At 36.7% G+C, this 15,552-nt stretch overlaps 1 protein-coding gene across 2 annotated transcripts in view; it reads right to left on the bottom strand.

The window, feature by feature from the left end:
• CSMD3 (CUB and Sushi multiple domains 3) overlaps positions 1 to 15,552 on the bottom strand; it is a 544,465-nt gene that overhangs the window by 346,825 nt on the left and 182,088 nt on the right. For both annotated transcript variants that reach the window (XM_071738231.1, XM_071738232.1), the window contains exon 6: positions 3,129 to 3,241. In XM_071738231.1, coding sequence (XP_071594332.1) covers positions 3,129 to 3,241 — 113 coding nt within the window. The remainder of the gene's footprint in view (positions 1 to 3,128; positions 3,242 to 15,552) is intronic.

Below are 15,552 nucleotides of genomic sequence, written 5' to 3' on the forward strand. Positions count from 1 at the left end.
CTATTTTCCTATTAGTAAAGATTCTTAATGGAGGGTGAATGTGTTCATCAACTAAATCAAGATATTTCATATGAAATACATAATATTAGTTTGTGCCTGTTAAGAAATAGGTTTCACAAATGAAATAAATAGTAAGTATAGGGTTACTGCTGAAACTTTTAAGAGCTTTAAAGGCAGAGGGATTAAGTATTCTTAATACTTAAGTATAAGGAAATACTTAAGTATAAGGAAAAAATTAAGTATTCTTTTCCAAAAGCCCTTTCAGAGTCTGAGTAGGCTTGACATAAAGAATACTGAAGTTTCTATGCACCAGCTTGCAGAGTAGAAGCTATGAAGCTAACCAAATCCCTTCTGTCTACTTAGATAATATTATGGATTCAGACATAAGTGATGGAGTGCAAAATGTAGCCAGCAGAAAGCAGCAAACAAAAGGAGTATTTACAGGAACTGCAACTGAATGGAGTAAAAAAGACCAACTATATTTAGATACTACACACTTTAAACTAAGACTGTTTTGCCTGGGATAGTAGTTGATGAGTGATTCTCCCTGCCTTCCTTTCAACCCATGAGTTTTCTCACTCTTGTTCTTCCCATTTCCTGGCCAGGTCTGCTGTGGGGGTGGAGTGGCTGTGGGAGTGCTCTGCTGTTACACTGAGCCAAACCACCACGCATGTACACCAGCACAAAACCTGAGCTGGGCAAACAAACCCAGCAAGCCAAGAGAGTAAATAGGTGAAAAGTATAGTGATGTGCCAAACAGTGACAGGGTAAGAATTATGCAGTGTTCTGAAGTTCAGAATTTGGAGTCTGCCTCCTTTGAAAGATGAAACAATAGAATAAAGAAGGCTAAAGTAAATGAAGTGGTAAGAAATTACTAATTCTGGTTATAGTGGCACTACGTAGGAAAGAGTAAGTTCCAAGGGTGGTAGTCAGAAAGAAGCTGCAGTAATATCTATGTTAATTAAACGTGGGGAAAAGACAGGTTTTACAACAATGTAGTGCAGTGATAATAAAGGCTACTGAAAGGATTAACAGACACTCTCTCAGAAGTGATGCAGAAATAAACTCCTGAAAAGAAAACTAGCCATATGTATCTGAACTAAACGACTCTTTGGAACACTGTTTTTTTGAAATTTTTATCAGTTATCTGCTTCAGTGACAACTCATGTGAGGGCAACAGTGAAATTACTGTTTGAAAATGGGCTTTACAAAAAGGCTTAAAGTTGTCTCCATCTGAAAAAATAAAAATTTCAGTTCTTAAAAAAATGAAATTTTTTGTGGTATACTTTTTTTTTCTATAGGCATGAAATATTTTTAATATGTTTATTTAATTTCTTCACACTGTCTCCTCTGGCCTACCGTACACTCCAAAACCACTCCTTCCTATTACCCAACAATCATTTCTCCATTTTCTACTATCAAGGTTAATTTTAATGACAGTATCTGCTTGAGTATGTGCATCTGATGTTTTTCCATGCTGAAAATATTTAAAGCCTACTTTTCTTCAAAGACTTTTAAAAGATATGTTCTTCATTTAACACATGGTGGACCACTGAAGCATCTCACAACTTAGTAGAGTGCACTTTAACACACACTCAGCAATATACCACTAAAACTGGAATAAGCAAACAAAAAAAAAGGGGAAAACTCCATAATGTAAACACTACACACTCAGGTGATAAAGAGAAAAAGGAGACATACAGTATATTCAATTCTCCCATACCTACCAACTTCATGTAACTTGAAGAATACACATTTTGAAAATAAATAAAAGTATATTCTCTTTCATTATCTATTACCTCACACTTTTGGTGAGAATGCAAATGTGTGTGTCAACTGAGGCATAGTTTGTTTTCCTTCTCTCACTAGTTCAAAAATGAAATCTCAACAATTTGAATTACTTCACAGAAACACAAAAATAGTTGGTAATGTCTCAAGGGTATGGTAGGATCTAGCAGAGAAAGTTTATACTTTGTATCTTTTAACAGTCTCATAAACTGGCAATTTCCCAGTCAAAAGTGTGGTTTATCCTATTGGGTATAGAATGATACCATGCACAAAATGAGTCAGTGCCTTTTCTAAGCAGTTATAGCAGCCATGGAGCTACAGTAGAAAAGCTCCTGTTACCTAAATTCACTCAGAATACATATTCCAGAATATATATGAAATCAGGAAGTCTAAATAGAGAGATACAGTATTTGCTGAAATATTAATCAAATTCTCTTCGTTTTTGTACAGAATGTTATCTGAAGCAATCACACAGTTATAAAATGTTTCCTATAATAAAAGTTCAATTACATAAAATAATTAGTCCTAGTCTTTTGTTGCAATTGTTACATTAGTAGATTAATTGTCAGATTCTGCAAACATCTTATGTGGCTAAACTCTTCCTCTGCTACATTTTGTAGAGAGACATGTAACACAAATTCCTGAACTAAATCTCATTCAGAATGCCATTTTTTTTATCAGATAAATGGGAAAGCACAAAACCACAAAAAAGGTTACTGTTCCCAGAAGATCCATTGTCCAAATGACCTTGTTCCAAATGGTGACATTCCCAAGTTAATGCTTCTGATGCTTTCATTCTTGCTCAAAATTATGCTTGTTCATTAAAACAGTGGATAAGAATCTATAGGTTAATTAAACCTTTAATGGCCCAATGCAGTCATAGAATCACAGACATAGGCAGTAAGAGATAATAGTGATGAAATGCTACATTACTAAACAGAAACTTACTCACTGTTTTACAAACATGACATATAACCACAAAGGCAATACACATTTTAATGATAAAAGACATTATTTCTCTGTTATATTCTGCTATATTCTGTTACATTCTGTTATATTTCAGAATATTAGAATAATTTTAAAAGCTAAGTACATCAGGAAAGTGAAATTTTTATAAATGTTTTTATAAATGTGCTTAGATAAACTAAATAATACATTATTCATACTCTTACATACTGTAACGATTTTATCAGGTCACACAGCATATATCATTTATGAAACACAAATTATACCTTTAGTAGGATTTTTTTAATGGTCCTTCGCATTTCCTCTACACCTTCAGGGACCTTTTTTTCTCAACAAAAGAAACCCCAACAAAAAATGTATTTTATTAAATGTACCTTGGTAGTGAGTACTAAATCCACGGTATCGATGATTGCTGTCTGTTACAAAATGTAGTCTGAGCCAGTTTTTGTTGCTGATAACAGGAGGAGGTATATTCATTCCAGAGAGCCTGAATTAAAACAAACACATAAAAATTACTACTAAAAGATTTTTAAATGATCAGGGCCAAAAATCAGCAGAATTTTCATAAAGCTTTTATACAGGTCTCTTGTGAAAACCTGGACGTTTTTTTTACCAAGCACATATTCAGTGACGAGCCTTCTGTGGGACTTCTTATTTACCAATTAATAGTATGTTACAAACATGAAAAGACAAGATTTTTCACTCTGCATGACCAAGTGTTGTAATACAAGTCAGCACTAATCCAGGAAACACACATTTACATGCACTATCATGATGCAAGTACATGACACTTAAGAATAGAAAGAGACTGTGTCTATCCCAGTCAGGCCACGGGTTTAGGCAAAACATTACTCTGGATACCAGGAAAAGGATCATGCCCTCTGACTTTCATGTTCAAGATACGGAGAAAAAAAACCCTAAGATTACGTAGGGCACCACCTGCAACTACAAAACAGACACCTAATTTTCAAAAACATTTTTTCTCCATCCAGGATGCATCACTCTAGCCATTTAAATAATAAACTAGTTTTATTATTTTAAATAGACAGTATCGAGTTAGCTTCACCTATCAAGTCAATTATTCAGTAACATATCTATCCTTGGCAACTATGAGTTGTATTTAAGATGATCCTAAGTACATATCTTCTGAATTCTAAGTACATTTACAGGTCCTAAAATGGGATCCTTATAGCTCATGATTTCTATGAGATTGTTCCCAGAAATCAGATTTGCAAGCTGACAAAATTTATAATGGCAACTGGCAGAAAATTGTTGCTTACTCTTGCCTTCTGCTTCTTCTCTATTGTCAATTTATCTTCTCGGCAAATTATAAGAGGTTCACCATTACCACAATGCATTGGCAGTCCATCCCACTTCTGTGCCAGCTACAATTCCAAGCATAGCTACACTGCATCATCTACAAAATTTTACTAAAATTTAAAGAAAAATCCTTTATCTGTCATACAGGAAATGCTGCTGGCTCAGCACTTTTATAGTTCATAAATGTAGCTCCTCCAACAACTGCACATAATCTTTCACAGCAAATTTAAGACAAATAACAGGAGGCTTCCCTTCTGCAGCTGTCTTTCATAAACTCTTAGAAATGTTCGTGAAGAATCTTCAAACCAGTTGTTGTGAAACACAGATTTAAAGCATCACATCACTAAGTGTAGTCAAAAATATTTACATGAGTCTGTTATGTAAGATAACATGTATTTGAAATATAAAAATGCCTTCTGAAATAATGCAACTTTGTGGCTAATTAAAGGATTAGTAAAATGGTATGGCTATGCATGTGGATGCATCAGTGAAGTTCCCGTCTTTGCATGTTACTTGCTTTGAGACTGTAGGCAAATCATAGCTTATAAAAGAAATACAGTACTAACATTTTTAAGAATCAAAAGCACTTCACTACAACATCATGCCACTCCCTTCTTTCCTGCCCTATTTAGGAGGTTAAGGTCCAAAGATCACTTTGCTTTAGGCTGACTCTGATCCAGTGAGGTCAAAAATCTAACATATAATTGCCACCTTATGCTGCAAATTAGAATTTTGGGTTGGTTTGTTTGGGATTTTTATAGCACAATGAAGCTCTCCTTTTCCTCCAGAAACATACTGACATACCACAAAACAATGTACACTTACATGTGAAATTCACATTGCCAACTTGTTACCAGCTTGACAACTAGTTTAAAAATTCTTGTCTTATTCATGTACCAAACTATTTTCATTATTAAAAATCTTCCAAAACTGTAGTTTTTGCAAAGAGAAATTAAAAGCAAAAGAACTGCCTTTTTATTTAAAGCCAACTGACAAATATATTAAGAATAATAGAATACACAAATGATAACACAAAAATGCTTTTTTAAAAAATTTCAGATATGGTATTCTTCATTCTTATGGAAATTTAACAACTACTTTCATTCACACTGCTGTTTTCTTTTTCATACATTGCTTGAATGCCATGACTGTCATCTTTTTGTTATTTAGAAGAATTTATTTAGAAGATTATTTTGAATTAGTCAGATAAAACATAGTGCATAATAAACAAATTAAGTAATTTGGCCATATAACAGGTATGAAGAGAGACAGAAAGTTCAGTTTTCAAAGGTCCAGTCAAAGCTCAAAATCATATCAGTGAACAAATGGGTAAAACCTAAAAGGAAGAATATAGACACTACAAAATATGCACATATATAAGCGGTAGAAGATAAGAAAGAATCAATTGGAAATCCCCACTCCAAGTGCTGAATTCTATTTTATTATGTTTGAATCTGTATGGAATGGTAGCAGTGTTTAAGCTTTGTGTGTTACTTATTTTTTTGGAGCAGAAATCAGTGGCACTGAATCAGATATGCTCTTTGTGAAACTGAACATATGCATCTTAATTTTTAAGATTAATATCAACTAACAAGTTGATAACAAGAAAGTCCTGCTAATATAAGCCTCAGACTAGGCATTAAATGTGCCCCAAAATATTCCAAATATAAAAATTATTTTTGTTGGAAAAAATATACAGCAAAATTTTTCACATAAAACTTTCATGAAGCATACAGTTCCCACACTTCCTCATTAGCCAGGAGATTCATGTAAATGTAATTGATCAAGGTTGATACTCCATCCAGAAGCAGTGCTGAAACCCATTCTAATGATGGCTTATCTGGTATAGTTAAATTTTGGTAAAGTAGGGAGCAGGAGTATTAAACACAAATGTGAAGTCTCAGCCACTTACAGTTTACTGTGTTTCCTGTACTTGTATAAAACATGCACTCATTAGAATTGGGTTTCAGACACTAACCTACAAATTAACCTTTTGATAAACCATTAAACAAGGAAGATTTTTAATGACAAGGCCTATCAATTTCCTTTATGTTTCTAGTTCTAGTGATGAGATTAATGGGTCCTATTGGCAGTCATTATAAATGTGAACATTCATTTCATGACAGCTTTGGGTACTGGTCTTTTTTCTCCTCGCTTTTTTCCTGGAAATGCTTTATCTAAATTATATTAAATCATTTCAGAGCAAGGACAGCATGGCATGTATTGTCAATCAGTCAAAAAAATTCCTCTTCTATCTCTTACACAATCCATTGCTGTCTACATTGAGAACTTAAGATTCTAATTTTCTGAAGATACCTAACAGATGTTACACGCAAATAGATACTTTCTGTTATCATTGTGTAACTAGATAGGTCAACAAGATGGAAATCTGTCTGTAAATTGTTCTTTTGTGAAAGTATTCACAATTAAAATGTTCAAGTAACATGAATATTTTCAGAGCTGTGGATTTCCTAGAATTATAATTGCATCTTACATTTGTGCAGCATTATCATACGTAATATTGGTATACCTGTATTGCAGACATCACTGTAACAGAAGCTACAGCACTTTAATATAAGAGGAGTATTTAATTAAATTGTATGTGTGAAACTCAAGCTGTAGGCAGGAGTCAGGGCTGCTCTTCTGTGTGCATCCAATAAACCTGAGTCCACTAATTCCGTAGATGATTCAGGACTTGAGCATCTAGTAATATAACTGGCTTGAGAAAACAGGCTAATTTGAAAGGTACTTAGTGTATCAAAATAAACAAAGTTTCTCAGTTAGGTCTTGAAATTATGTAAACAAGAAACAACACAGTAAGAAAAGTATTAGCTTGGAGCTAAAGCAAGCAAATAAATAAAAAGTAGAAAAGTACTCCCTAAAGCCATCTCTTTCTCAAAGTTTTATACACAGCAGAAAAGTGTCCAAAAGAAAAAGTGTCTGAAATACAAAGCTCTGTTAGCACTTTCCAGGCAATGCATCACTCCAATTTTAAGTGGGTATAAAGGCACAGGTCAGTGAAAGACCAACTTCCAAAGGTCAGTTCCTGCAAAACCGCCTGTACTGGGATTAAGCATTTTATTTAAATGAGAATCAGGACATAAATACTTTTGAAGCTAGGTACATCCTTAGTTGTTGTTTACACATCAGCAGCCAAATGACTCACACAAAGCTATTATTCTATTTTTAAAACAGTAAATTATCACTCTTCAAATTTAACCTCATCAGCTATTTAGAACTAAACTACAGTTTTAGGTAGAAATTCCACTCTACTCACTTTTTTCTGATTTACAGAACAAATGACAACTTAAATAAGCCAATGTTTGCAAAGAAGAGAAAACAACTCTACATTATGTCACCTTGAATAAAACACTTGTTCTGGAAAGTACTTTATCAATCTACTGATTCATTTTAGTTAGTCAGAGGGATGAAATAATCAGACTTTTTTTGTCAAGTTCATTATAATGTCTGGAAGACTAAAAAATAGGTCTTCATTTTAGACATGTTGGTGTTGAAATACACAATAGCCTTTTCATGACTTTGCAATGCTGGAAAAAGCTCAATTTTGAAATGAAGTTACTGTTGCTTGAAGCAAGGCTACAAGAAATCACTGTACGATCATCGAGGAATGAATAAAGGTACAACTCGTGAAAGTCTGTAGTACTTTTTTTGATTTTACAAGTTGAAAAGTGCCAACATTAATAAATATTTTTAACTTCAGAAGTAGACTGCATCTTATAAAACCAGATGTTTATATGTCAAAGATTTTCCACGTTATCTGTTAACTTGCCAGAACAATGAGATATGATGAAAGGTAAAAGGACACTTTGTACTCTGAAATGTTGGTCTATGGTACAAGCAATTTGTTTGTCACACAAGTAACAAACAAAACACCGATGGACAGTGTTGCTGTCCTGATTGCCTGAAAGGCTGGTGTCCTAAACTGATGATTTTCACACAGATGTCAGAGACTCCTAAGGAGTCATTATTCATAATTATGATGCAAATACCTCATATACCGGATGACCTTGCACTTAATTTGCCCAAGCAGATCATAGAATCAATATATATACACATAATAACTTCCCCTGGACTGCACATGACGGTTAACATCGATCTTGCTGCCGCACAAAATATGGAAAGTTGCATAACTCCTTGGCACAACTGAGGAGGTCAGGGCAGTCAGCAAGGAGCCGGAGCAGACAAGTTTGAACACACCACTGAGAAGATACAGGCCCAGCTTGAGGTAGAAGCAATGATAAATTCAACATGTTGAACATCTCATATGAACTACAGTATTAGAAGGGTTGGTTGGACCAGACAATTCTTGAGGTCCCTTCTAACCTGAAATTCTATGCTTCTGTGTTCATCAGTGACCTGGACAAAGGGACAGAAAGTATCCTCAGCAGGTTCACAAAACTGGGAGGGGTGGCTGACACTCCAGAGGTCTGTGCTGCCACCCAGTGTGACTTAGTCAAGATTGCTGAGCAGAGAAGAAACTAATTAGGTTTAACAAGAGCAAGTGCAGGGTCCTCTGCTTGGAGAGGAAGAAGCCCAAGCACCAGTATAGGTTAGGGGTGGACCTGCTGCAAAGCAGTTCTGGGAACAAGGATCTGGGAGTCCTGATAGTCAGTAAATTACCCACGAGCCAGCAGTGTGCCACTGTTGCCAGGAAACCAAATGGAATCCTGGGTTGCATAAAGAGTGTGGCCAGTAGGTCCCGGGAGGTCATTCTTCCCTTCTACTCAGCCCTGGTAAGGTCACAGCTGGAATACTACATCCAGTTCTGGGCTCCCCAGCTCAGCAGAGACAGGGAACTATGGGAGAGAGTTGTCAGAGGACAACGAAGATGACTGGGCAACTGGAGTAACTCTCTTATGAGGAAAGTCTGAGAGAACTGAGACTCCCGCCTGGAGAAGAGAAGGCCCAAGTTAGATCTTATCAGTCCACAAGAATGTAAAGGGTGGGTGCAAGGAAGATGGAGCCAGACTCCTCTCCATACTTCCCAGTGACAGGACAAAGTGCAATGGTGCAACAGGCACAAACCGGAACATAGGAAGTTCCATTTAAATGTAAGAAAAAACTTTTTTACTATGAGAGTGACAAGGCACTTGATGACCTTTCCCTCCAGTTTGACCAGTGCACCACACAGTTTGGTGTTATTTGGTGAACTTGCTGAGAGTGTTCTCAATCTTACCATCCATGTCACTGACAATGAGGTTAAACAGCACCAGTCCCAACACCAACCCCTAAGGAGTATCACGGGATAGTTCATTCTCCCAGTGAATCGGGCAATCGGGCAGCGTGGCCTGAGCCCCTGCTGGTGAAAACTGAGGCACAGAAATCACTGAGTACCTCAGCTTTCTCCATATCCCAGGTAACCAGTTCTCCCATTTCCTGCTGAAGAGGGTCTACATTTCCCCTGTTCTTTCTAGGCAACTAGGCTGGTGAAGGGACTCGAGCACAGATCCTATGAGGAGAGGCTGAGGGAGCTGGGGCTGTTCAGCCTGGAGAAGAGGAGGCTCAGGGGAGACCTCATCACTCTCTACAACTACCTGAAAGGAGGTTGTAGCCAGGTGGGGGTTGGTCTCTTTTCCCAGGCAACTCTCAGCAAGACAAGAGGGCATGGTCTCAAGTTGTGCCGGGGGAGGTTTAGGTTGGACATTAGAAAGAATTTCTTTACTGAGAGGGTGATCAAGCATTGGAATGGGCTGCCCCGGGAAGTGGTGGATTCTCCGTCCCTGGAGATATTTAAAAAGAGACTGGATGTGGCACTCTGTGCCATGGTCTAGTAACTGCAGTGGTAGTGGATCAAGGGTTGGACTTGATGATCTCTGAGGTCCCTTCCAATCCAGCCAATTCTATGATTCTATGATTCTTTTATCACTAATATACCTACAGAAGCTCTTCTTGGTGCCTTTAACATCCCTGGCCAGATTTAATTCTACCAGGGCTTTAGCTTTCCTAACCAGATCCCAGGCCGCTCAGAAAACTTCTCTGTATTCCTACCACACTACCTGTCCTTGTTTCCACCCTTTGTAGGTTTCCTTTTCATGCTCCTTACTCATCCTGCAGACAGTTTTGCCTGAATTCCTCTTTGTTAGGATCACTCAAGCTTGGAGAAGGTGATTCTTGGCTATTAACCAGCTTTCTTGGGATCCTTTATCCCAAGCAAGGCTCTGAAGAGGTCAGAACCTGCTCCCCAGGAGTCCAGGGTAACAAGCTTGCTGTGCAGCCTCCTTGCTGCCCAAAGGATCTTGAACTTGACCATCTCATGGTCACTGCAGCCAAAGCTGCTCTTGAGCTTCACATTCCCCACTAGCCCTATTGTTAGTAAGAACAGGGCCCAGCACAGCACCTCTCTTTACTGGCTCCCGTATCATTTTGAGAAGGAAGTTATCATCATTAACAGGGGAAAAAAAGCTTGTTCTTGAGTCCTTCTGGTAAATGTTAACAAGTATACCAAAGAAAAAAACATTGTGCCTGGTACTAAAACTAGATATTCAATAGACCATATATGCAATAGTATTTTTTATCTTACACAAAAAATCTTGTTGGGACAGATGGGAACATCCCATATATATTGCTAAAACTTAATGTTAGTTCAATTAATGCTTTAATGGACTAAGACTAAATATTGAAAAGCCTCAGTACTAATACTAGTAACTTCTTTAATTAAAAAAATCTAGTATCTATCCCTTCTGGTGTTATAGACTAGAAGAGGAGGCTGAGGAGAGACCTCATTGCTCTCTGCAACTACCTGAAAGGAGGTCAGAGTGAGACAGATGTTGGCCTCTTCTCCCTGGTGACCACAGAAAGAACAAGAGGAAATGGGGCCAAGCTCTGCCAGGGGAGGTCCAAGTTGGGTATTAGAAAAAGTTTCTTCACAGAAAGAGTGTTTAAAAATTGAACAAGCTACCCAGGGAGGTGGTGGAGGCACCATCCCATGGAGTTGTTTGAAAGATGTTTGTTACAATGTGTGTTACACAGCAGCTGCCTGTGTTTGTCAGACCTTTACAATACATGGTAGATACACAATCACTTCATCAGTAGAAAGATGTTAACAAACAATCCTAAAATTGGCTCAGGTCAAGATATCTCAGAAGCATCTTAACACAGTCCTGATGCCATATCAATACCAAGCATGTGGCCACTTCCCAATATAATGGAAAAGTCATATTTACTGGGCTATGCATAGATAACAGTATTGCCAGATTCAACTAAAAGTACTTGTGAGGCATAGGAAATAGGAAGGACACAGTACTTCTCCATGCAGCTGATTCTCATTTATCTTTTTTCCTGAATCCTCAGTATTTCCTGTAACTAGAGTAGTTAAAATGAAAAGCACATATAGGTATGCAATATTCAGACTGGTAAAAGACTAATTTTATTTCCTGTACAGCATAAAGGGAAATTTGCATGCAACGCTGGCTGGAGATAACGTTTAAAATTTAAGTCAAACTACTCCTACTCTGCAGTAAAATTAGCGGCCCCATGGGTCTTATTAGGAAAAGTTCTTTTAGAATCTGAAAGTTTTCCTGAGTATCTGCCACTCTAGTTACTCAGTTAGATATTAAATCCAAATGCAAATGTGTCTTAAAAGAGCTGCTCCTCATATTAGAAGAGTAATTCAAAATGCTGTCATGTTAGGCTTGAGTCAGTTACTTTACTGCATCTTATTTAAGGGTGGTAATAAGGCAGTGCAAGTCCTGAAATCTCTTTAAAGAATAACTCATCATACCAAGTTAAGAGGATGAAAATTAAGCAGCTTGACTCAAAGTACGAGTGATCTTTTTCTGAGAGTTGCCTCCTTCCTATTTCCTGACTCTGAAAAATGTATCAAAGTAGATACTGAAATTTGTCAGAAAAGGCTACTCCTATGCGTAATTTAAATATAATTTAAATATAATTGCTGTCAAGGTATCCGTGCAGCAGTTAGCTTTTTTTTTTTTAAATTAATGTTCTGCTCAGTTACTTCTATATCTCAATAGATCTACTGAATTTATCACATAAGATACTTTATCAAATTGTTTGTACGTACATCTCTAATGACCTTTCCCTCTTCTGCAATGTATCTGTAAGCTAATAAATTTCTTACTCTAAGTAATTTTTTTCAACATTCATCTCAGAGTGCTTGACAAACATCAAGAAGCTATCATCCTTTATGCCACCAAAAAAAAAAAAAAAAAAAAAAAAAAAAATCCCAAGCACAAAGAGACAGTATGTTGTTCTCCACCAAAGACATCTAAGACAAAACTGGAAACTACCAGGGCCTTCAGGATGCCATCCTAGCCCTGACTAGCCCTTCCTGAGGAGCCTGATACCCTCTACCCTTGGACCAAAGAGCCCCATCCCAGCTCGGTCTAAGCCAGCCCTGGGTATGTCCCTGGGCATCTCCTTTTGGCTGGGCTCCTGAAGGGACCCTGAACTTGGTTCATCACTTACCATGTTGGGGGCTGTCAACTGACTCTGCTCTCAAAGTCACTGGATCTGACCCATGTTCAGAACCTACAGAACCGTGCACCATCAATGAGAGCATGGCCTGTGTGTTGACTCCCAGATGTCCTACCTCCAGGCAGAAACTGAATTTAAATATCCCAATTACACTGCTCTGATCATTAATACTGCATTATATTTTTACAATAAATTCTCTCAATTAAACAGCACTATGAATCTGCAATTTTTCTGTGTGCTTCATCTTACTTCACTTACCTATTTGTAATATTCATATTCAAATGTTCTCCCACTGCAATTAGAGAAACCGTTCTTGTATATTTTGTGTGGATTTGAAGTAGATGTATACACGTTAAAATTATTTTACTCAAGTCACACTTCATACACAGGTTTCAAGTCACAATTTTTAAAATTATTTTCTTCCAAAGACTAAATGCTGCTCTTAGAGATGAGCACACACAGAGACATCACTGCAGGTATCCAATTGCCAGTCACCTGGTTTTTTTCACCAAATCAGAGTAGGACACTGTGATCCATGTCACAGCACTCTAACCTCTCCATGGTCTGAAACCACACACTCTGGGAGCCTTAACTATTCTGATATGCCAGTTGGAAAGTCTGCAAATATTCAGATCTAATAACTGATAAAAGATAATTTATAATAAGTGTATTAGAGATCTGTTAAGACTGACTTTTAATGTACTGCAGTTACAGGAGTGTAATGACATGGAAGACAACCAGAGCAGAATCAAAAGCGTGGGAAGGAGAAAGTAAGTTTAGGCTCCACAGATCTCTCAGTGTACTTTAGCCCTAACTTTGACTCCCATCCTAGCACGACAAAGAGAATAAATGATAGGCTGACTGCTCTACAGCAGCAGCTAATGATATAAATTGTTTCACTTTTTCTTTTTTTTTTTTTTAAGCAAGTCATACAGGGAAATATCTGATTAGGAAACATGAAAAGATCTATGTAACTGCTAATGCAGTTTTAAAAGCTGTATAAATACCAAATATTACTTATTTTTGCAAATGAACAGGCATTAACATTTTTTGTCAGCTACTTAAGAATTCAGCCCTTTTTAGCATCCTCGTTAACCCTATATGCAACTTAAGATGGTTGTGCAGGCCAGATTCTATAATAAGGATTTAGTTTTGCACACATAAAAGCATCCACGTGCATACACACAATTATGTGACTGGTGGACACAAGGACATAATGTTCACTGATGTTTGTTATGACTATTTACTTTTTCTGTTTTCCTGATGTACTTACTGGGTATTATTCACCTGTATAGGTTATGTTATATACACCTAACTCCTTATGTTGCATTTATACCTTTGTCTTCTTTATTTAATCTACTACATTTTGTAGTTGCCTGAAGTAATCTCACATTGATGATATATGCATGTTCCCTTTAATTTTTCAGAATTTTGAAATACACTTCTATCCTCACAGAGCCTTCAACCCCCCCACAGCTCAGTTTCATCAATGGTATTTATGCATAATTCTTACTCCATTATCCTAACCAGCAACTATTCTTCATATGCATTTTCCCATTTGTCACGGCTTAGAAGTCTGAGGGGACTACAAACCCAGGACGGAATTCCTTTCTATCCCACCCCCCCTCAAAGGGAAGATAAAAGGGGAATAAAGAGTTTAAGTTGGAACCTGAAGACAATCGGATACAGATTTTACTAACACAAGGGAAAGGTAACATAAAGGGTAAATTAACAAAAATTACAAATATATACAAATATCTATATAGATATATAGACATATAAATATATAGATATAGATATAGATGATATATAGATATATACAACCCAATGGGTAGCATGTGGCAAGCTGGCAGTAATGAGCAGCAGCACATCCACAAGAAGTGGAAGGAAAACAAGGATGTAGTTGCTGACTTTCTGATCTTTATTATAGAGTAGGGCAGGAAATGGGAGGGAACAGATCCCTCCTGTTGTGTTCTGCCCCTCACAGAGTCCAAGTACCCTCCTTCTTTAGTCCCTCCTGTTCAAACAGTGACATCAGTTAAGTGCAACACATATTTAGAGACAGCACTTTGCCCTTTTTCCACTAGCTTGTAATTTAAAAAAAAAAAAATAAAAATAAAAAAGGTTTATAAAATACGATCAGATTTTACATTAAACAATTTTTCATCACTTTCTCCATTATTCCTTTCCAGGATTCAGAGCTAACATATTCTTACAACTTGCCACGTGTCCCTGTCCTTTTGCATCATTTGCTTTGCAAAGAGGGCCTGTTTTCCCTTCTTTTCTTTTTACTTACAATGTATTTATGGGCTCTGTCCATCACTGTCTCTTAAATCCTTTCATAGCTGTAATTCAACAACTGTGATAAGCTTTGTATTCTCCCTGCTTCTTGTTATTTTATGATTTTATTCTTTAGTTATATAGTTCTTCTCTAATTTTTCGTAAACTTTCTGATGTATGTATCCCTGTGGCTGCACTGGGAGCTCTAATAGTCCCTAATTATGATTTATATCTTTCTTTTGTATTGGGAAAGCCTATACTATCTGCTATTTAATATATTCACTTCTACTTACTGCCAGATCTTCTGCAGGTTATCTTTTTTTTTTTTTTTTTAAGCTTGTTTTGGTGGGTTTTTTAATGTCTCTTGTCCTTGTGCTTAGTACTTATGTCTATTTACTCATCAATAATAAAGTTATTTCATTTTAAATTACCTTCATCCTTCATATTCTTACATAGATTCTTTTTTTCTCATAACTAAAGTAACTACCCTGCTAAAATTTCTGCAATGAAGAAATGCTGTAGCTTGTTTCTAAAAATATAATTGGCCCATATCCAACCACTCTGTTCTTTCAATTTATTTGAGGACAACTAAAATCCCACTTTTCATCAAATAAAGTCCTTTGCATTTTTCTGAAAATTTTTCAGAAGAGAAAGAATGCCTTGCCCCTCTAATTTAACATTCAATACTGACAGCACTGCCCTTTTTTTTTTTCTTTTTTTTTTTTTTGATAATAGATAGATGTT

This window comes from Heliangelus exortis, chromosome 2, assembly GCF_036169615.1.
Source record: "Heliangelus exortis chromosome 2, bHelExo1.hap1, whole genome shotgun sequence".
In the NCBI taxonomy this organism is placed as follows: Eukaryota; Metazoa; Chordata; class Aves; order Apodiformes; family Trochilidae; genus Heliangelus; species Heliangelus exortis.